Here is a 23,171-nt window from a genome sequence, read left to right as displayed (position 1 = left end):
CGACGGGCGCTCCAGAGAGAGCGGGGGAGGGCGAGGCGCCTCTTCCCACCTATCCCTCCCTCCGTCTCCTGCATCCCTCCTTCTTTCTCGCCAGCCCTCCCGAAAGGGCGTCTCTGGGGCCCCCAGGTGGGACTCGCTCCCCAAAGCGAGCTGAGGGCTGACGGGGTGAGGTTTGCTGGGGGGGGGCGGAAGAGGAGGGGGCGCTTCTTGCCGTCGTCGGGGGAGGGGCAGGTGTGCGCGGGGGGGAGGAGGAGGAGCGGGGGGGGCGAGGCTGAGGCAGGCACCGCAGTGCTGCTGAGCCAGGAGCCTCTTTGGCCCCCCGCCGGCCCCGGCAAGATGCTGCTCTGGCTCTGGCTGCCCGACCGCTTTGACCATCGAGAGAGCAGCAGCAGCAGGTGGAGGCCCCCGCGGGGGATTTAAGACCCTGCCCGCCGCCAGCTCAGGGCCGCGCTCGTCGTCGCGGCCGGTCCTTGGCCTCGCTTGTCCCTCGCTGGCTCCTGCTTCGGATGCGTTTGAAGGAGACCCCCTGGCCGCCAGACCCGCCGGCCTCGCTGCCCTGGAGCGCCTGCCTCTTCCCCCGGGCCAGAGCAGACGGGGCTCCCGCGCGAGAGGACCCGGCGCCCGCCCTGCCCGCCAGAGAATGCGCGAGTTGCGCACACGGACTCCGGCCGCTCCGGGGCGTTGGCGCCTGATCTAAAGGGCTGCGCGGCTCGGGCCCGGCTCGGGCTCCCCCTTCCCCGTCGTCGAGGCTTGACGACCGGCGTTTCATGCATGTCCAGTGGGGGAAGGTTTAATTTTGACGATGGCGGGTCCTACTGCGGCGGCTGGGAGGACGGCAAGGCGCACGGCCACGGCATCTGCACCGGCCCCAAAGGCCAGGGCGAGTACGCGGGCGCCTGGAGCCACGGCTTCGAAGTGCTGGGCGTCTACACCTGGCCGAGCGGCAACACCTACCAGGGCACCTGGGCCCAGGGGAAGCGCCACGGCATCGGCCTGGAGAGCAAAGGCAAGTGGGTGTACAAGGGCGAGTGGACGCACGGCTTCAAGGGGCGCTACGGCGTGCGCGAGTGCGCGGGCAACGGCGCCCGTTACGGCGGCACCTGGAGCAACGGCCTGCAGGATGGCTACGGGACGGAGACCTACTCGGATGGAGGTAAGGGGCGCCGCTCGCGCCTGCTCCGCGGTGCTTTGGCAGATCGTCTTTCCTTGTCCCTCCCGCCTGGCAGCGCCGCCAGCTGAAAGCAGCGACCTGGCAACAGTCTCCTGCAGGACAGAGAAAAGTACCCCCGTAGCATCCATCCCCCCTCCAACGGAGCCCTTTCAGCTCAGAGCTGTTTCTTTTTAAGTTCTCTGGACAAAGGGAAGGGCCTCTTTTCACCAAATGGGAGGGGATTGGCATTGGGGAACTGGGTTCAAATCCCTGCTGGGCTATAACACTCGCTGTGTGGTGGTGGGTTAGTCATGAGCTGTCAGCCATGCCTACCCTTCGGGGTTGCTGTAAGGATAAGCAAGGTGAGAACTGTGTAGCACTCTTGCATATGGAAAGAGCTTAGAAAGGGTTAAAGCAATTAAGCAATTAAAATCATTTTAATTTGCAATAGGAAATACCACATTTTGGTATCTGGAGAAAATGACCCAAGAGCTGCCCTGTGCCACTGATTAAACTGAGGCACAGTCCACCAGGAACTGAGGTGTAGATTCGATCCATTTTTATGAGGTTTGTGCAGGAGAATGCCCCAGGGAATTGTGGCCTATGGATCAGATTTGTGTGTCTGCCAACCTTAACTGGTACCCATAAACTGCCACCTGAGGTGGTCACCTGACTGCCTGATCATAGGGCATCTCTTGAATGGGAAGCATAACTCTGGATGCGTCACCCTGACCTATAGGATCTTTCAACAATTAAGCTGAGCAGGAAAAACTAACTCGTCTAGCAAGATGCAGTGTTGGAGCTTCTCATCCAGCCACTATATTTATTTATCAAATTTCTATCCTGCCCTTCCTCCCAGTAGGAGCCTAGGGTGGCAAACAAGAGTACTAAAAACACTCTGAAATTCTCACCATGATTAAAACATATTGCAAACTCCCCTCCACACCCCCAAGCATAGAGCTCAACTTGATGCATCCAGAGCTTATTTGGCTTGTTGTTATGTGACTTCAAGTCGATTTCTACTTACCGTGACCCTATGAATAAGTGAGGTGAACCACCCGGTTCAGATCTTGTAAGTTCAGGTCTGTGGCTTCCTTGTGGAGCCAATCCATCTCTTGTTTTGCCTTCCTCTTTTTCTATTCCCTTCTGTTTTTCCCTGCATTCTTGTCTTTTCTAGTGAATCATGTCTTCTCATTATGTGTCCAAAGCATGATAACCTCAATTTCATCATTTTAGCTTCTAGTGATAGTTCTGGTTAAATTTGTTCCAACTCCTAATTATTTGTAATGTGTGTAGATCAGGGGTGGGGAACCTCAGGCCCAAGAGCCAATTGTGGTCCTCCAAACATCTCTGTCTGGCCGTCTCCCCAGGCCACATCCCTCACTGGGTTTGTTTCACACCCTCTTTGGGTGCTTTTGTGTGGCTGGGATGCACCCTTGGACTCTTGCTTGCCTGGATAGAGAATAGAGAGTTGTGTGAGCCTTTGTAGAGAAAATGTAAACTTTGAGTAGTTCTGCCCACTTTTGCCTGGCCCCGCCCACCACTGACTTGTGGCCCCCAGAAGGCTGCTCAGAAAAGAATGTGGCCCTCCAGCTGGAAAAGGTCCCAATTCCCTAAAGTAGAGGCAGGCGTCAACAGCTGTTCTTGCCATGGGATGTCACTTTCAGGTGAATTGGGGGTGATGGAAATGAGGACGAGTGTTGAATAAATATTTAGTAAAGGCAGAGAAAAGAAAAATGTAGTGTTGACTTCATAGTATTTATCTGTCACTTTTCCTCTAGAAAATGAACCCCAAGAGGCTACAATGTCAAACGCCCTCCAAAAACCCTTCAAAAAATTCAGAGCCAAATGCCTGGGAGAAGAGGAATGTTTTTGCAAAGATAGATAATGATGGTGCCAGGTGTGCCTGCCTGAGGAGACCATTCCAGAAACCACTGAGAAGGCTTGTTCTTGTGTCGCCAACCTCTGCACCTTCCTTGCAGGAGGCACACAAAGAAGGACCACAGATGCTGAATGCAGGGTCCAGGTTGTTTCCTAAGGGCAGAGGCCATCCTTGAAGTATTGGGGTCCTGAGCTGTATAAGGCTTTATAGGTCAAAACCAGCATTTTGAATTGAGGCCAGAAACTAATTGATAGCCAGTACAGTTGTGCCAGAGTTGGTGTTATGTGCTCAGACCCTCTTTCCCCAATGAGCATCTGGCTGCTGAATTCTGCACCAGCTGCAGTTTGTGAACTGTCTTCAAAGGCAGCCCCACTTGTAACGGATTGCAGTAATCTAACCTAGAGGTTTCCAGAGCGTAGGCATCCAGTGAAAACAGTTGCCTTCCTCCACCCCAGTGGCTGCATCAATCCATCTCTTGCTTGTTGACAGTTTCCTAAGCTTACCTTGTGCAGGTGGGGTGAGGCCTACCTACTAGAACCCTGTGGGGGCAACAAGGGAGGTCTGTGGGTTTTATTTATTTATTTATTTATTTCATTTTTAAACCGCCCATAGCAAGTAGCTCTCTGGGCGGTGTACAAAACAGAGTTAAAATACAATGTTACAATAAAATCCATTTCAAATAACAAGAAAATTTAAAACATTAAGATGAACAATTAACATTAAACATTAACATTAAACATTAAAATGCCTGGGAGTATAGCCAGATCTTAACCTGGCGCCTAAAAGAAAATACCGTAGGCACCAGGCGTATCTCCTCTGGTAAGCTGTTCCACAATTCGGGGGCCACCACAGAAAAGGCCCTAGATCTAGTAGTAATCCTCCGGGCATCTTGATGAGTTGGTACCTGGAGGAGGGCCTTAGATACTGAACGAAGTGGACGGGTAGGTTCATAGCAGGAGAGGCATTCCACAAGGTACTGCGGTCCCACACCGTGTAAGGCTTTATAGGTCAAAACCAACACCTTGAATCTGGCTCGGAAACAAATAGGTAGCCAGTGCAAACGGGCCAGGACAGGTGTTATATGCGCGGACCGATTGGTCCTCGTCAGCAGCCTGGCTGCCGCGTTTTGCACATGTTTTATGTCACATGTCTCTCTGTATCTGAACCAAGATGGAAAAAGAAAAACACTTTTAAGGCCTCTGTTTCGAAAGGCTACATTGGCCGGGCAGAGAGAAGGAAAAGCAGGAGAGATACAAAACTTTAAAATAGAACTTTTGAACAAGCTTGTTGGTTTTTTTGGGGGGGGGGCAAGGGGAGGGAAATGTAGAAGCATTCCTTTGATCTGCTTTTACAATCTGTGCTGTCTTCATGAATTTACTTTTAAATGGTTAGAGCTGAAGGTTGTCTCTATTGAACGCAGAATTTTGCAAAAGCAAAGCATGGTCTGGATACATTCTTTGTGTTCTCTGCTGTGTTTCTAATACCTTTATCACTCCTGAGAGGAGAGATTATTATGACTGCATGGTTGTCTATAAAAACAAGACTAAAGCCAAGCCTGAAAAGTTTCCTAAAACTGGTACCCAAGGGATTAATTTTTTAGAAGATGTTCTTGCCCTGGAATGTCACTTTATATATGCCTTTATCCAGAAATCAGGTGGACATGGTGGCATTTTTCTGCAGTACTGTAATTCCTGAAGAAACCTTGGTGGTTGGGGGGCAGGGGAGATTCACAGAATGGAACATTAATCTGAAAAACCTAAGAACTGGGCAGAAATGTTAAACCTTCTGGTCTGGTTAAGTTAATCCTGCCTCTAAACTGAGAAAGGGTAGGAGGGGGAAGACAATTTCAGGGCGAGTTGTGAAAATAGTTTAGGAAGAAATGGTTGTCCAGGTAGCACAAACCTACCCGTCAAAGCTTTGGTGAAGGAATGCAGAAACTTATTTTGTGCCTCTGATTTGCCCACTAGTGGCTAATGTAGAATCCAAACACACCCTGAAAAAAGGTGTTCAGTCTCCATATGTCTTCCCTACCCCCCCCGCCATGCTTCACCCATAAGGACAATAAATGGACCCAGGGAAATTCAGCTAAGTTCTTGAAGGGGACTGATCATATTTGGATAATAACAGGAGTCCGGATGTATGTGCGGTCATTATATTATATCCTGCCAGGTTATCAGGGGGGGGGGGAAAGAGGAAGGTATTGGGAATTAAAGCTCATGCATTCCTTTATTCCATCAGATTTATTAAGTTCTATCACTTTCTGGGATGACAAAATTATTATCGGCCACATGCTGTTTTTAAATATTGCAGGTAAACTTCAGTCGGATAAGCAGATTGAGTTTTATTCACAGGTTTAGACAAAGCCAGGCTTGTGTGTATTTTCTTGTGTAGTTGATGAGGGATCCAGCAAGGGAGCATCAAAGAGCCAACTAGACTTCACTGTTATTTACAAATGGCCATTGCTATGAGTAAAGTGCAGCTGATGCATTGTACATTTTAGCGTGAATTTGAAAGAAGGGATCCAAACAGCACTTTCACCAGCTGCTCACCTCCTTAAGTACACAGTCCTCTTTCTGCCTCCCCTTCTTCTCCACCCCCTCATCATGCAGCATACACTCATGCCTGTTGCAACAATACACACTCACTTTCAATTTGCTGTTATCAGGCTCTCGGAACTCATGCCCCTCCTTTATTGTTCAGGCACATGCTCACACACACACCTCGATGCTATCATACACATAATATTCACCCTGCGTACACATACCCACACACAGATGCTCCAACCTCCACATTTTCTTCATGTTTCAGACATGCTTATCAAAAACAGACACATAGATTGCACAATTCTATCCCATATTTCACACAAACACTTCATCTGCACAGGAAAGGAACATGGTTGCTTGGAAGCACAGAGATGCATCACACATACACACTGGAGTGTAGTCATTTGGGGTTGCAGAGAATCACAGACCCCTTACTTTTTGGGGAGCAGGGTCCCAGCAGGTTCCCTATGTACAAGCCAATCAGCATGAAAGGGGAGCATGTTAGCCATGGATAGGAGTCTTCTCACTTAGCTAACAACATGTTTCCTAGTCCTTTCATGCTGATTATTATTACTAATAATATTTATTAAATTTATATCCTGCCCTTCCTCATAGAAGGAGCCCATGGCAGCAATCAGAGTAAAAGAAGGTGAGTCAGTCACTGAGAAGACTCTTCTCGGTAGTGAACACACATCTCCCCATTATGTCAATTGGCTCTTAGGACAAGTGAAAAGTGAGCTTCATGGCAAAGTACCTTGGTCTCTCAGATCAAAGTCCCACACTTGGCTTCATTTCAGAATTCTAGAAATCAAAAACATTTAGCCCCCAGAGAGAGAGATTTGGAGGAGGGGCTGTGCACACAGCAGTTTTGTGCTGGTTCTATTCTGGCTTTATTCTGTAATTACAGAAGAGCCAGTGAATCCTGGGGGCGTGGCTGTGAGGGGCCAGGGTGTAACTATCATGAAGAGATTGTGAACTCTTGAATTTGCCACTACACTACTGCACAGTGATTACCTTTCACATACACACACCTCATTTTCATAAACAACATCACTCTGAGGCCCAAATCACAAACCTCCCAAGCTCACTTTTCTTGATATCCTGCTGAAGTTAGCCATGTACTCACATTTGTACATTTGCTGTCCATATGCATATGCATTTGCATCCTGTGCAGACACATCACATCCACAGTCACATTGCTATTGTCAACACTGACTCTCCTCAGCAAAATTGCAGTATGGCTTCATTCATAAACTTTCCTGTGTTGGGGCTTGGACTTGTGGTCCCTTCCAGGCACATGGTTTTGTGCATGTCCAGCAATGCTGTTTCTCTCTCAGCATGCACACATATCAAGAGGAAGGAGATTCTTGCATTTCCAGGGCACATACTTTCCTAGCAATGGGCATTAAAGCAAAAGGAGAGGTAAAGGAGCGAAAGTGAGTACTCATTTCAAGTTTGTAGGTCTGAATATTGTAATCTATATATAAATACATGAAAAAAGCCTCTGAGCACTTGTCCCAGCAATCTCTATTTTAGCTTCTTTATATTTGGAAATTGAAGCAGATCTAATTGAACAATACCAAAAAGGCAACCCACTCCTGGAAATAACTATGCAATCCGTTGTCAAGCTGACGTTAGCAACTCAAATTAGACTAGCCAATCCTCAAGAACATATTTTTTAAAAAACCTCTAGTTTTAATTTCTAGCAATCTAATCTCAAAAAAAGGCACATACTCTTTCTCAAACTCCTTCTAAACACCCATTATGTTTCAGGACCTTGGAGAGTACCCACACTGGTAATTGAGCTGACTGGGCCATGCCGCTGTATGACTTCCATTTATTTCAATCCCTTTCCCGCAGTATCTCAAAATGAATGGCGGCTGCAGGCCTCAGTGCTTGGTCTGTTGCAGCCAAGGCAAGGCAGCGTTGCACCCCCAAAGATACCTCCAGATGGTAGTGTTTATAGGACGCTGGGCCCAATGTCCTGTAGGACCCTGCAGAGTTGCGCTGCGGAACGGAGAGTATTGAGCGAGCTTAGTGTGTGTGTGTTTGAATCTTTGCTAAGATTCTACCTTTCCTGCAAATTAGTCAGACAGAGGCTTTAAGCTTTAAAATAAGAAATAACTACTTTATTCTGGAAGTACATGTTTGATAGGAAAGAGTCCGATATCTAGCTAACTAGCTAAGTTGGAGAAGCAAACACTGAGCCCAGTGTCTGCCCTCATGCTTGGAGGAGAGGAAGAGAAAGGAATATGTCTGCTCCCTTCTCAAGAGAAAGAAGAAGACTGGGAAGGAGGGAAGAAACTGAGATCAACATCCTCTGCATATCAGTCTAGCAGGAAGGAAGAGACAGCAGGAGATCAAAGGACAGGTATAGCATAGCAACCAAGAAGTCTCCTCTCTAGCTACCCCATGCAGCCTCAACCCAAGTTGGAGTTGAACCCCATATATTCCAACAGTGTTGAAGGAAGAGAGATGTGTATCAGGTGTATGTTTGTTCCCTGCTGTGTTAACTCAACCCTTTACTGGCCTCTGGAGGTCCTTTCCCTTTCCTGAACAACAGCAAATACAGGAGAAGTATTTTAAGTCATGAACGAAGACTGCAGAGCTACAGTGCTAGGTGTGCAGCCATCAATCTTTTCTCTGAGGACAGACCCAGATGGCAATTCATATGGCACGAATCTCACTCTGAAGTGGTGAGGAAAATGGTACCACCGTCTGAAGGTACTTACTTCATGAGTCAAAGATTCATTTACTGATTCACATACATCCAGCCTGTACAATTTGTAACCTGCCAAGCCAAATTCAGCCACCTTGCTTGAAAGATGCTTCTTGGCCACCCTGTTCTTTTGCAGTCCCAAGCAGGAGGCTTATTGCACCACTGGTGGGACCACTATAATGGCTGTGGGTGGTGTTCAGGTCCCAAGTCATATGCAGGCCTGTGTGCATCATCCTATAAAAGCTATATTGTTGTGGCTCTTTCCCACCTGCAAATAATCATTTAATGCTGCCCTCAACCTGAGTGGCAAACATGCTTGTCTAAACTCTCTGCCTACTAACATCAGCCAGGTGCCCTCACTTCATTCGTTTTGGTGTCTGCTTGAAACTTTTTTGTTCAGACAGTTGATGTGTTTTAATCTGTGTAGTCTATTGCTGTTGTAATTGTTTTTAAAATGTTTTCAATTACTTGTTTTTAACTGTTTTTATTGACAATTGTAATAATACATTCTAATTTTAAAATAAAGTAAACCACCCTAACCATTTCCCAAGTTTATTATGCAATTGCCCAGCTGGATGTGCCAAAAGCCAATGACTAAATCTCCCAACCCAGCCAGGGGGCAGTCCCGCATTTCTGCAATAAGTACTCATGGCCAGCATCTGATGGAAACTGGGAGGATTTTCGTTGTCCCTTTTTTCTCCGTTGAGCCTGTGATGCGTCCTTCCCTGGCTCTCCCTGTCAGGTTCCTACCTGCGCGTGGTTACTGCCTGTCTCTAGGCACCACCAGGGACTCCACCAGTCCAGACCGCACTCTCTTCTGGTTTACCTATCCGCTCTAGCACAGATCTCAACAGATCCCCCTGCTAGGCAACCACCAGTCACGTCCTAATACTAGTATTCCCAGAGACTCTGAATACTGGTATTGTTATTCTCTTCACCGCTGCCACCATTTGTTACAGTTCCCCTTCAGCCTTGGTCATTACCTTACCCTCCCTTCTGGTCTGTGAAACCCCAGCCAAGGATCAGGCCTTTGGTAAACCAAATTAAGTATTTATTAAAGATAACAAAGCTAACAAGATTAACAAGATTTCTTCTTAAGGCACATAAGCATATGGTTTTACTCAATACTAATCTGAACTCCACCCCCCTCCTTCTCCACTCTCTCCTGGCAAACAACTCTCTAAACCCCACCAAGCAACCCACTCTTTCTCTTCTCCCCCCCCCCAGATTCCACCATTCACCACCTCACATTCCCCCAGATTTACCTGTCATCCTTTCATTTATACTGTCAGCCATTTTAAACATTCAGCCAATCATCAAGCATTCTATTGCCCATTCACTCCCCCTCCTCTTTCACTACTTACCATGTATACTCTAAACAACCAGCACTTACCATATATACACTAATATATAGGAACATCACAGAGCCATACATTCCAGTAAGGTAAATTAAATTGATTACCTAGGAAAGAATGACAGGTTGCGGGTTAGCAGAAACTTCTGCATGTGAGAGGGTTTTAGCCAGAATTATTATAGGCTTTAACTACTAGCAGGCCTCGGTCGTTCTCCTGTCCTCTGAATTTTGCATCTTAGTACGCATACTAAAATGGGCATTTATTTAAATTTGGATGGTTTGTTCTATATCTATATCTAAGGTTTAGTATTGAAAGCAATTTTGCTTTTCCCCTTTACCACAATGATAGACCTAGGCGCTGAACTCTGCACTCCCTCTCTCTGTAGATAGGTATAATTATATTCTTTCCCATCCTCTCCCTCTCCCCCCTCTCTCTTACTCTTTCATATTGTTAATAAGATCCTAGCATCTGTTTGCCTTCCTGAGTATATATCATCTTCCAGCTATGTTTTTAAAGAGGCACAATAGCTAGCTTTTCTGCTGTATATGCCAGTGGAGTGCACTGAGTTTGTAACTTAGGTTAAAATACACATACGTCTGCACTTATATGGTGGTGAAATTTTTTATTTATGTATTAAATATGTATCCCACCCTTCCTCCCAGAAGGAGCCCAGGCCAGCATCCCATTTCCATTCCAGAGCATCCCACACCAGATGAACTTTGGTCTGTGAGATCAGATCAGTAAGATCAGAGCTACCCCATGTATGGGAGATGTTTATTCCCTTGTGCTGTAGGCAACAGAGAACTCTCAGTGACCTCACCAAACAGGGCCACAGCTCAGTGGGGGAGCAACAGTTTTGCATGCAGAAGGCCTCAAGTTCGATGGCATCTCCAATTAAACACTCAGGTGGCAGTGATGGGAATGAGCTGACCCTGCGACCCTGGCGAGCCATTGCCAGTCAGGGTAGACCAGGGATTGTACCCTGTGGCCTTCCAGCTGTTGTTAGACCACAACGCCCATCACCCCTGACAACTGGCTATGCTAGCTGGAGCTGGTAGGAACTCAAGTCCCAACAACATCTGGAGGTTACTCATCCTTGGAATAAACAGTACTGGGCTAGATGGACCAAAGATTTGACTCTGTCTAAGGCAGCTTCATATGTCCTAATGACAACTTGCAGGTTTCTTTGATGGAAACAATGAGTGAAAATGGTGTACAACAACTATGAGTTGGGAAAGCCCCACAGCTCAGGGGTAGAGCCTCTGCTTTGCACACAGAAGGTTCCAGGGCCAGTCCCCGATATCTCCAGGTAAGGCTGGGAGTGTGCCCAGCCTGGAATCCTGGAAAGCCACAGCCAGTCAGTGTGCACAATACTGAGCTGGATGGACCAATGGTGTGTTCCCATGAGTTTATAGAACAGGTAATCCCTGGGATGCTGTCAAATGGTGACTATCAGATTTTTCCCCAGATGAAGATGAGGGTTTTTGCCATTTCCAGGGATATCAGATGTGTGGCAAACTCTATACCTGTCATTTCCTGCTCTCACTTCTCCCTTTAAGATTGTTGTTATGATAGGGAAGCATCTGAGCAACTGACTGATTTTTCAAAGTGATTTGGTTCCACTGTTTACACTTCACCTTAGCATCGTGGTGAATGGACGCATAGGGGAGAGAGAGAGAGAGGGAGAGAGGGGGGGGAGGGAGAGGGAGGGAGAGATAGGGAGAGGAGAGAGGAGAGAGAGAGAGAGAGAATTAGTCAGTTTCTGTTGTACTTTGTGCAGGAAGCATATTAGAAAGAATACGGCAGCTGAATGAATTTAGGAGCATTTAGCATTCTACATGCTATCTGTCTGTCAGATTTATATCCTGCCCTTCCTCCCAATAGGAGCCCAGGAAGGCAAATAAAGCCACTAAAAATTAAAAATGGCTTTTTAATATGTTTTAAAGCTTTTTTTAAAAACGTCTTGAAAGCTTTTTAAAAACTGTTTTTAAAGATGTTTTGTTTTAATAGATTCTAAAGTCTGTGTTTATGATGTTTTAAAGTGTTTTTAGTGCTTTTGTTTGCCACCCTGGGCTCCTACTGGGAGGAAGGGTGGGATATAAATAAATAAATAAATAAATAATAAAAACTCTCTAAAACATCATAAAGACAGACTTTAAAATATATTACAACAAAACATCCTTAAAAATGTATTAAAACAAAACATCTTTACAAACATCTTTTTTAAAAAAGCTTTAAAAACAAACAATTTTGTTGCACTGATCCTGCCATCAGAAGCTGAGTGGAATCACTAACACCTGCCTTGGATAAGGACAGGGTTGACTTGGGTGCTTTCTAGGTGAGTGGCCATAACTTCTGTCCATCAATATTCCATCCATCGATCAGAACCTTGGGCAAGTCAGCATTTGTCAGACCAATTTACCATGCTGGGTTAACGTAAGAAGAGCCAGACTGCTGTATCAGGCCCAAGGGGGCCCATCTAGTCCAGCATCCTGTTCATACAGTGGCCAGCCAGTCGCCTCTGGGAAGCCCACAAGCAGGACCTGAGCATAAGAGCACCCTCCCCTCTTGCGGTTTACAGCAACTGGTATTCAGAAGCAGACCGCCTCCAACCTTGGATAAGATAAGAATGATAAAGGCCTTCATTTGCTGGAAAGTGCTACAGAAATCATTTATGAATAAATGGCAGGCTAAGGTTGCATGGCACAGAGCACTTTCTCTCTGGCCAACAAAGGCACTGAGGTTCTTGCGACAGGCTGGTTGAAGCAGCAGCAAAGTTCTCCTTAGGGACATGGAACTTCTGGGGCTATATGTTCAGTGGCTTTCTCATGCTGTCTAGGCAACTTGCCTGGATATTGCCATAGATACAACTCCCTGTGCCTTGGCTGCTACTGAATTGCTCCAGAGATGCCTGCCCTGAGTGCCCATGTGCTGGCATTGCAGAGACTCTCCTGTGCTTCACCCCCTTGCTCCACAATAGCTCCTTGTGTACTGCAGAGAAGATCCCTGTTGGGAAATGAATACTGTGAAAAAGACAAATAATTGGTGTTAGAACAAATTAAACCAGTGCTACAATTAGAAGCTAAAATGGTGAAAATGAGGTTATCATACTTTGGATACATAATGAGAAGACATGATTCACTAGAAAAGACAATAATGCAGGGAAAAACAAAAGGGAGTAGAAAAAGAGGAAGGCCAAACAAGATGGACTGATTCCATCAAGGAAGCCACAGACCTGAACTTACAAGATCTGAACAGGGTGGTTCACAACAGATGCTATTGGAGGCCGCTGATTCATAGGGTTGCCATAAGTTGTGATTGACTTGAAGGCACATAACAACAACAGCCTTTGTTGAAATCCTCCCCCAACAGAGGCTCCCTGGGCAACTTTTTCTTTGGACAGGGAAGGGAGATGCCACAACCTCTCTGAGGCAACCTAATTTATTTATTTATTTATTATTTTATTTATTTCATTAAACTTATAGACCGCCCCATAGCCGAAGCTCTCTGGGCGGTTCACAAGAACAAGAAAACATCAAAAATACAATAAACATGTAACAATATAAAACACATGAAAAATTTAAAATGTTAAAAAGATTAAAACAATGTCAGCGCATACTAAACATATTAAAATGCCTGGGCAAAGAGGAAAGTTTTAACCTGGCGCCGAAAAGATAGTAACGTTGGCGCCAGGCGTATCTCCTCTGGGAGGTTGTTCCACAGTTCGGGGGCCACCACAGAAAAAGCCCTTTTCCGCGTTGCCACCCTCCGAGCTTCCCTATACGTAGGAACTCGGAGGAGGGTCTTTGATGATGAGCGTAGTGTACGGGCAGGTTCACATCGGGGAAGGCGTTCCAGCAGGTATTGTGGTCCTGTGCCATGTAGGGCTTTGTAGGTTAAAACCAGCACTTTGAACCGGGCCTGGAAACAAATAGGCAGCCAGTGCAGGCGGGCCAGAATCGGTGTTATATGGTCGGACCGTCTGGTCCCCGTTAATAGTCTGGCCGCTGCATTCTGCACAAGCTGCAGTTTCCGAACCATCTTCAGAGGCAGCCCCACGTAGAGCGCATTGCAGTAATCTAATTTCGAGGTTACCAGCGCATGAACTACTGAAGCGAGGTTCTCTCTGTCCAGATAGGGGCGTAGCTGGGCCACCAGCCGAAGTTGGTAAAAAGCACCCCGAGCCACCGAGGCTATCTGAGCCTCAAGTGACAGGGATGGGTCTAAAAGGACTCCCAAGCTACGAACCTGTTCATTCAGGAGGAGTGCAACCCCATCCAGAACAGGTCGAACATCCACCATTCTGTCAGGAGAACCACCCACCAGCAGCATCTCAGTTCACCTAATGCTGAACCACTCTTATTGTTTGGGGAGTTGTCGCTAATATTTCACCCTGGAGTAGAGGTCAGGAACTGGAGGCTCTGGTCTGATGTGGGCCACAAGGGAGTTCTGTCTAGCGCTTCAGTCACCATCCTGGAGGCAAAAAAGAGGTGAGGCAACAGAACTCACTGGCTGGCCAGTATGAGGGTGGGTGGAAGTTTGAGGTACTCCTAACTTTCTTCTCAAAGACCTTCAAGAAAACTAGTTTCTGACTGAGCACCTCATTCAGGCTTCTTGCGATTGAACCCCATTCCTTCTTGCTCTTTAAGAACCTAAGAAGAGCCAGCTGGATCAAGCCAAAGGCCCACCTAGTCCAGCATTCTGTTCTCATGGTCACCAACCAGATGTCCTAATGGATAGCCCGCAAGTCGGACCTGAGTGCAATAGTACTCTCTCCAGTAGGATTCCAACAGCTGGTATTCAGAGGCATGAATGCCTCTGGCAGTGTAGGAAGAACACAGCAGCTAGTAACCACTTGTAGCCTTTTCCTCCATGAATGTGTATAGCCCAGTGGGGAGGAGAGCCTGGCTGAGAGTCCAGAGGCTGTGAGTTCAAATCCCCGCTCGTGTCTCCTGGGTGTCAAGGGCCAGCTAAAGATCACCCCCACAGGGAGTGGCTCAAGGGTTACATGCCCTGCCACCTGTGCAGTCGTGGGCAAGCGGCAGAGTCCCAAGGAGCCCAGTGGCCCCCCCAGCTGGCAGTTGTGGACAAGGAAGGGTCTGGCTTGTGCAGCTGTGGCCAACTGAGAGGCCGTAGCCAGCTGGGGAGGACTAGCCTCAGAGGGAGACAATGGTAAATCCTCTCTGAATACCGCTTACCATGAAAACCCTATTCATAGGGTCACCATAAGTCAGGATCAACTTGAAGGCAGTCCATTTCCATTTCATCTACACTCACTGGCAGAGGGTTTCATGCAAGAGACTTTTACAGCCCTCCCTGGAGCTGCCGGGGATTGAAACTGGGACTTGAAGACAGTCCATTTCCATTCAAAGCCATCCAAGTTAGTGGCCACCACTGTCTCTTGTGGGAGCGAATTCCATAGTTTAACTATGTGCAGTGTGAAGAAGGACTTTCTTTTGTCTGTCCTGAATCCTCCAACATTCAGCTTCATTGGATGACCTCGAGTTCTAGTATTATAAGAGATGCAGAGAAACCTTCTCCACACCATGCATCATTTTATACACCTCCATCACACCCCTCTTACCTACCTTTTCTCTAAACTAAAAAGCCCTGCACATCCTTTAACAGAGAGGGTATTCACAGTGAGTTGTGTATGTTTAAGTTAGCTTCGAGTGACATTTTTGTTATAGGTGGAAAATCCACACACTGTGAACCTGAAGGAAGGGAAAGTTGCCCCGAGAGGATTGTCTTTTGGCAGTGAAGTTTAGTCTAGAGCAAACAAGGACAGTGACAAGTTGGACATTGTGGAGAGAGTTGTATTTATTTTTCAAATATTTGTGTGCCACTTTTCTACTGAAAAAAATCCTCAAAGCAGCTTTCAAAAACATCAGACAGTTGGGCAATGGAAACTAAATAAAAGCAATAGCGTTTTTTTAAACCCTTGGGGGATGGTGTTTCAAAGGCAGGGTTGAAACAATGATCCTCCAACATCAACTTCGCTGGACCGGCCATGTTGTTCAAATGCCTGATCACCGTCTTCCAAACCAGCTACTTTACTCCCAACTTAAGGATGGAAAACGGAATATCGGTGGGCAGCAAAAGAGGTTTAAAGATGTTCTCAAAGCTAATCTAAAAAAATGTAACATGAGCATCGAGAACTGGGAAGCCTTGGCCCATGAGCGTCCCAACTGAAGGTTGGCCATTGTCAAAGGGACAAATGAGCTAATCGGAAGACACGTCAAGCAAATCCTCATCGTGACCGTCTTCCATCTGGAAACCTATGTCTTTGCTGTGGGAGGCTGTGTGGATCCAGAATTGGCCACCACAGTCACTTATGGACCCGCTGTTAAAGACCTTACCCTGGAAGACAATCTTACTCGTCCACGAGTGATCGCCAATGAAATAAATGAATGAATGACTAGTCAGGCCTTTTGCCGACTGTCCTAGGAATCTCTGAAGGTGGGGGCTCCCAGGGAAGCCCCCTGGAATGTAGACCATATGGTAGAAGACTGTTCCCAAGATGCCCAGGAAAAATATATCAACAAGACATGATTTTGCCTGGGGAAAAGGAATACGTACTGATGCAGGCAGGGGGGGGAAACTCACTCCGGACCGAAAGTCCAGTTTAATTTTTTTTTATGAACAGTATTGTCTGTGTTATCTAGTTTGAATATTGGTTCAATAATGGACCAGAAACTCACTAGATAGCCTTGGGCAAGTTACCGATTTCTTAGCCTCACTTGCCCATGTAGAAATTGAGCTTAATAACTATATATCCCACAGAGTTGTTGGAAGGAAGGAAGAAGTACAGACAGTGAAATACATATACTACAGGAGGTTGTAAAAATGTGTGGTGTGATTATCAACTTCAAAACAACCTCTAATAGGTCTTAAAACTAACTTCTGTTTCATTTATGAAATGAGTGTAAGGATAGTAATATCAGAAGCAGGGATGTGATGATTGCTGGTGTGAAGTTGCGCAAGGTTGTCCTCTGAGGAAACTCATGAAAACAAGCCTTTCCTCTCAGGAGATTACAGGGCAGTGGCCCTAAGTGTTCAACAAACAAACGAAACGCTGGAGGAGGATATTCTTGTAGAGCGCATAACACACAGGAGATAGGCGCTGCTTCAAACTTAGGCTCTTCTCTATGCTTGTCTCTGATCACAAACTAAATATTGTTACCAAGGGGGAGGGGATTTGTATTTTCCCAATATTTATTCCCAGCAATGTTTTTTTTGGGGGGGGGGAATGCTGTTTTCTCCTCTTTCTCTGCTTGGATCATCCCCTCTATTAGGGGATAAGTGCCAATTCTTACGTAGTCTCTCTCTCTCTCTCTTTCACACACACACACACACACACACAAGAGAACACCAAGGCATCTACAGCTACTCCTTTGAGAAATAGGAAAAACAGAAACAGAAATGTAAGGGTTAGGGTTAGGGTTAGGGCAAACTAACCCCAGAGCAGCTCACTGAGGCCTGAGCATGCTCACAGAACGCTGTCTGTCTGTTGGAGGGCACAACTGAAAGTTGGGGAGGGAATGGAGTACCCTGGAGGAGGGTCTGGCTGGCTGGAACCCTGAACAGGAGTGCACTGCACTGCAGCCTTCCGTTGCTGGCCTCACTGGTGTCCCTTGTAATGGTGGTGATGGAATGTGGTTCTCTGGTTGCCAGGAACTCCTACTGAATTGTGCCTACGGCATCAGTAGGACTGAGTGACTTGACACCTCTTTGTACCTGTGCCATTTTTGTGTGTGTGAATGCTTTTGAAGTTGCACTTTTTCATTTTTACATTTTTAGAGGCTCAGCACTCCCTCACCCAGCCACCAGGACTATTAAAATATGCATCTGTTCCTGTACATCCTTTTTTGCAGGAGGGGTTGAGGGGGAGGGAAAAGGTTGTGCCTGTAAAAGGTGCATGTTCTGGGAACAGATGACTCCTCCTGACTCAAATTACACCCTACTGAGCTGTTTTGATGTTTGAGCATCTCTGCTTTTCAATAACTAGGTAGCTCACTGCAAGATGCTCTCTCTCTCGCTCGCTCTGTGTGTGTGTGTGTGTTTACCATTACATGTGTGAGATTCTTCTGCTCTGCCACTTTGCATGGAAATGAATCCTGCATTCCAAATCCACCCTTGGAGGCCAATGCAGCATATTCCCAGACTCAAAAATCGAAATCCAGGTCGAAGCTGTGGTGCAATGCGCGCTTTCCCTTCCTGCTCAGTAAAGATTCGAGCCAAAGCACCTCCCATTTTCTTCGTAGCACCATCTGCCTCCCCCCCCCCGCCCTAGTATCTTTGCTTTTTTATATTCCACCGAGTGAGTCAGTTCCCTCTCTTCCACGCCATCTTCTGCAAATGCAACCCAAGATTTGAGTCGCTCTTCAGGAGAAACATTCTCCATTGGCCAGTCTACCTTCGTTACAGCACTTGCTTCCTGCTCTAATTATATTTTCCTTTGTTAACCTATCCCTTTATTCGTGTGGGGCACAGGTGGCCTTTGCAAGTCTGCTCTCTTCTGCCTGATCATTGCTATTTTCTAAAGAAGCCTGTTGCTTAATCACACAGGCTTGAACAAGTAAAGATTACTCAGCCTCTGGAGAGAAAGAGTTCAGCATGATGGGCCCATTTAATAGGAGAAGCCAACCAACTAAATAAACCAACCCTTTATTTTACACTGCAACCAAAGTGATAGGTCAGTCGCATCCACATCATACCTCTAACACACATTGAAAACACATGGCTTCCTCCAAAGAATCTGGGGACTGTAGTTTGTTAAGGGTGCTGGGAATTGTAGCTCTGTGAGGGATAAACTATACTTCTCAAGATGCTATGCATTAAATGTAGGTTCGCTATATGGTGTGGATGGGCCCATAGTCACCTGGAACAGGATCTAAGGGGCTGAAATGAAGTGGAGGGAAGCTCATTTCGCCAAAATGTGCTTGTAAATATGTTATCCAAATTCATAGAAAAAGAAGGAAGAAAATATACGAAGCTTCCATTCTGGGTCAAGTTATTTGCTCATCTGGCTCAGTGTTGTCTGCTCTGACCGGCAGCAGCTCTCCAGGGTCTCAGGCAGAGAGAGGCTTTTCCCATTGCCTTCCTATCTGGTCCTTTTAATTAGAGATATGGGCTATCAAATGAAATCTGAATACCAGATTGATAAGATTGCCACTCTGGGCTCCTGCTGGGAGGAAGTGCGGGATATAAATCAAATAATAAATAAAAATAAACAAAGAAGGATACACGAAAAGCTTAACGTTTCAGTTCATGGCAACTTGTTTAAATCAAACTGGAAAAACGGCTAATGCATTAATCTTGTACATTTCAACTTCATCAGATTCAGTTTTACTGGATTCCTAACCAAGGTCTAAGTTTGACATGTAGTAATTAATTTTATTAACTGAAAATCAGGCAGATGCATTTCCTTAATTTGAGGTAGAAACACACTCCATGTTTTGCTGGTTCCAGGGCGTCTCCACCTCTCTCTCCTGAAAAGGAGGGCACACGATGCTAGTCAAACCCTGCCCCTTTTTATTGTAAAACCTGGTCAGATCAGCTCAAGCGCGGTTTTTTTAAAATTCAGCTTCAAAGAGATTTGGCAGCTGATCTGCAGATCAACCCATTGCTCCTCCAGGTGTGGCTAATGGAAACGCTTCGATCTGGTGACTAGTGTGTTTACAGACTGAAAAGGCCCAAATTCTGTGACTTTTCCTCATAGGGGAGTTGCTCCACCCCTGATCATTTTGGTTGCCCTTTTTGGAACAGTTTCCAGCTCTACAATATCCTTTTTGAAGTGAGGTGCCCAGAACTGTATACAGTATTCTAAATGATGCTGCACCATAGCTTTACACAACAGCATTATGATATCAGCAGTTTTATTTTCAATACCTTTCCTAATGATCAGTAGCATGGAACTTGCCTTTTTCAGGGCTGCTGCACAGACCTTCCAACTTAAAAAACCTCTGATTCTATCATCAGAGGGGGAATCCGTTTTTAGGGATGATTCCCACCCCACCCCTGCATCTTGCATTTGGTGTGCAAGAGTAGAAACACACTCTCTGTTCTGCCGGTTCTAGTGCGTCTTCACCTCTCTCTTCTGAAAACAGGGGCACACAAGGCTAGTCAACCCCTCTCCTTTTTACTCTAAAACCTGGTGGGATAAACTCGTGTGGATTTTAAAAAAAACTAATTAAGCTTCAAAGAGATTTCGCAACTGACCGGCAAATCAACCCATTCCCCCTCCTGGTGTGGCCAATGGAGACGCTTTGAGTTACTAGTGTAACTAGTGCTCACAGCCTTAGGCTGCACTCGACAACTTTAAATCCACCTGCTGGACATTTCCAGGGTCTAAGGAAACAAACAGACAGGTGCCATTCCCCCCCTTTTTATGTTTCTTCAGGATGCTCCCCAAACACATCGCTTAAGGTGCTGGTTTTGTCAAAATAAGACAGGATGCCACTCTGCAAGGAACATATGGGGAGGGCAGGAAGGGAAGCTATGCTCACTCCTGTGGCATGACATCTAGTCTAGCCCCCCACCTCTCATGTCAGCTGTTTCAAGTAGCTGTGAAGCACTGAGTGTGTTCACAGCACCTTTGGGTTTCCAACAGCAGAAGCTTCCTGCAGGTATTCTTTCATTTCTGCACGGCCATATCTGTGGGGATTGGAGCAGCGCTGCCGCTTTTGCTCTGGCCTCTTCACGGGCGGCATTCAAGAAGCCACTCTGTTTCCTTGCACTGGGTATGGGACAGAGCACAGGTGGGCAACCTGTGGCCCCCGCCTCATTTCATGTGGCCCCCAACACCTCCAGAAGCTGCCCCATTCTTCCATCCCATCCTACCTTCACCTTAATTTCCCCCCTTATTCTCCATGGCTTTAAAAAAGTGTTCTCTCCCCCTTCCCCCACTCTCTTTCTATATAATTTAAGAACAATTGGAGGGAGCAGTATTTTATCTGAGAAAAACAAACGGTGTTTTTTTTTAAAAAAAACACAACTTTTTCCTGCTTGACTTGGGGAAAATATGTTTACCAACACCACCCAGCGGTCTGAGAACAAATTAGTAGGTTTTTGCCATGTGTGCCTCTGTCTGTGTACAGCACACTAAAATCAGAAAGGAATTACTTTCACTTGCTTTCCAGAAGAGTATCTGTATTGGTCTGTTGTACTAAATAAATAAATAAATCCTCCATTGGCCTTTTTTGAGAGCAGAGGGGCTTATTTCTGATCAGACCTTCATAGGTTTGGGAATTCTAATCTGAGGTAGCTACAATGAACACCGGAGCAAAGTGATCTTTACTCCAGGTTAGTTAATCCAGAACACTTTTGTCTCTGGCTGCTCAAACCCCTGGCATCCGGCCCCCGATAGAAATGCAGCCTTGGAGAGAAAAGGCTGAATGTGGCCCTCAGGCCCCAGGAAGGTTGCTCACCCCTGTGCCATAATGTGCCATAGCTGTCTACCACTCCACTGGCTTTTCCTACAAGTGCTTTGTCAGGTAGGAGAAGGCATAGCAAGGCTCATTCAGAATTGCTTTCCCCAGCTGATTTCCAGAGTTCTCTGCTCCAGATTAGGAGGAGACTAAAAACTTGTTGGGAGCAGAATTTTTCCAGGAAAGTCTTGGAATCTTGAAGGGAGGAGATGAATGGAGTGTGGAGTATTTGGGGAGCCGTCCTCTGTGTCCCTCCAGGAGTAGCAGCTACCTGTGATTCCTTCTGGATCTTCATTTGCCCCCATTCCCCCCCACCATCTCCTCTCCAATGGATTAGCATTATTTCAGCCTCTTCCCACTTCTCTGCTTGCCTCTTGTGCCCACAGCTGCTTTTAAAGCTCCTCCTGCTGCTGACCACCTAATGGATGTGGCATTTTCCTAAAAATGTCACCGCTGCTCCTCCATTCCACTCATGTAGTTAAACGCTCTGGCAAGCACTTTGTAAGGGTCAGTTTGTGGGCAGGGAAATGGCTGCTGCAACTGGTGCAGTGGTCAGTCTCAAATGATGGCCCAACGCTGGTGGAAATGCAGTGTGAAAATACATTGTTGTTCTCTGTGGGGTTCCCAATTAGGGTGTGTGCGCTTGGGGAGGCACTGGAGAAAAATACTCTAGATGCCAGTTCCTCTGGAAGAAGCCAACTTTTATGAGATTTGCTTTGTTTGGGAGACTTCCTAAGTGTTGGCTTGCTTCCACGCTAGAGCCCTTTGGTGCAGCTCCACACAGCCTGATGTAGCACTAATGCAGCAGTACCCTTCTTTTTCAGGGCCAAGCTAAGCTCCTTCTGTTGTCAAGATCCCTAACCTTTGTGGTGCCCGTGGGTGCTATGTTGGGGACCCCAACTCTATAGGATCTATTTCCATCCAGCAATGGCCATTTTTCATGCTAATTAAAAGCTTCATGTTTTTTCCTAGTCAGGCTGCTCGTATGATGAGTGCTGAATTGCTCCCTTTTAAGCCAACTTTTGTCCCCCCAACCCTGGTATATATGTGCAGAATTTGTTATGTGGCTTCAAGTCAATTTTGACTTGTAGCAACCTTATGAATCAGTGACCTCCAAGAGCATCTGTCATGAACCACCCTGTTCAGATCTTCTAAGTTCAGGTCTGTGGCTTCCTGTATGGAATCAATCCATCTCTTGTTTGGCCTTCCTCTTTTTCTGCTCCCTTCTGTTTTTCCCAGCATTATAGTCTTTTCTAGTGAATCATGTCTTCTCATTATGTGTCCAAAGTAAGATAACATCAGTTTCATCATTTTAGCTTTAATGATAGTTTTATTTTATTTATTTATTTTATTTATTTAAAAAGTGTATATCCCGCTTCAGTTCCAAGGAATTCTAAGCGTCAAACAATAGCATAATAAAACAACATAGTACAGTATAACATACTACACAAGTTATAAAACATTATAAGAAATATACAGTATATCACACATTACAATTAAAAGCTAACCGAAATAAAAAGGTCTTAACTTGGCGACGGAAGCTAAACAGAGAAGGGGAAGAACGAATTTCCTGCGGAAGAGCATTCCAAAGAGTTGGTGCCCCCACTGAGAACAATTTATTCCTAATGCCCGTCTGGTGAATTTGGGAAAAGGAGGGAATATTAAGACCAGGATCTAAAGAAGATCTTAAAGGACGGGCCGGTTCATAAAATGACAAACGATTTGATAGATAACTGGGACCTGAGCCCGATAGAGCTTTAAACGTTAAAACCAGGATTTTAAACTGAACTCGATAGGAGATTGGAAGCCAGTGTAGTTGTTTTAAAAGCGGAGTAGTGTGAGCTCGGACGTCCGCCCCAGTTAGCATCCTAACAGCTGCTCTCTGAACCAATTTCAATTGGCGGAGTATTCTAAGGGGAAGACCTAAATAAAGTGAGTTACAATAATCTAGTTTAGACGTGACCAAGGCATGGGTAACCATGGTCAAGTCAGAAAGCTCCAAAAAAGGACGCAATTGGCGAACTAGTTTCAGGCGGGTGAAAGCGCTTCTAGAGATTGCAAGAACATGAGCCTCTAGAGTCAAGGCCGAGTCT

General features: G+C 46.1%; 1 protein-coding gene across 1 annotated transcript in view; it reads left to right on the top strand.

Annotated features, from left to right (window-relative positions):
- Positions 1 to 762: 762 nt before the first annotated feature.
- Positions 763 to 23,171, top strand: part of JPH3 (junctophilin 3) — an 89,433-nt gene continuing 67,024 nt past the window's right edge. The window contains exon 1 of the mRNA XM_061594009.1: positions 763 to 1,153. Coding sequence (XP_061449993.1) covers positions 772 to 1,153 — 382 coding nt within the window. The 5' untranslated portion in view covers positions 763 to 771. The remainder of the gene's footprint in view (positions 1,154 to 23,171) is intronic.

Source organism: Rhineura floridana, chromosome 13 (genome assembly GCF_030035675.1).
Source record: "Rhineura floridana isolate rRhiFlo1 chromosome 13, rRhiFlo1.hap2, whole genome shotgun sequence".
Classification (NCBI taxonomy): Eukaryota; Metazoa; Chordata; class Lepidosauria; order Squamata; family Rhineuridae; genus Rhineura; species Rhineura floridana.
This window is presented reverse-complemented; position numbering and strand designations above follow the sequence as displayed.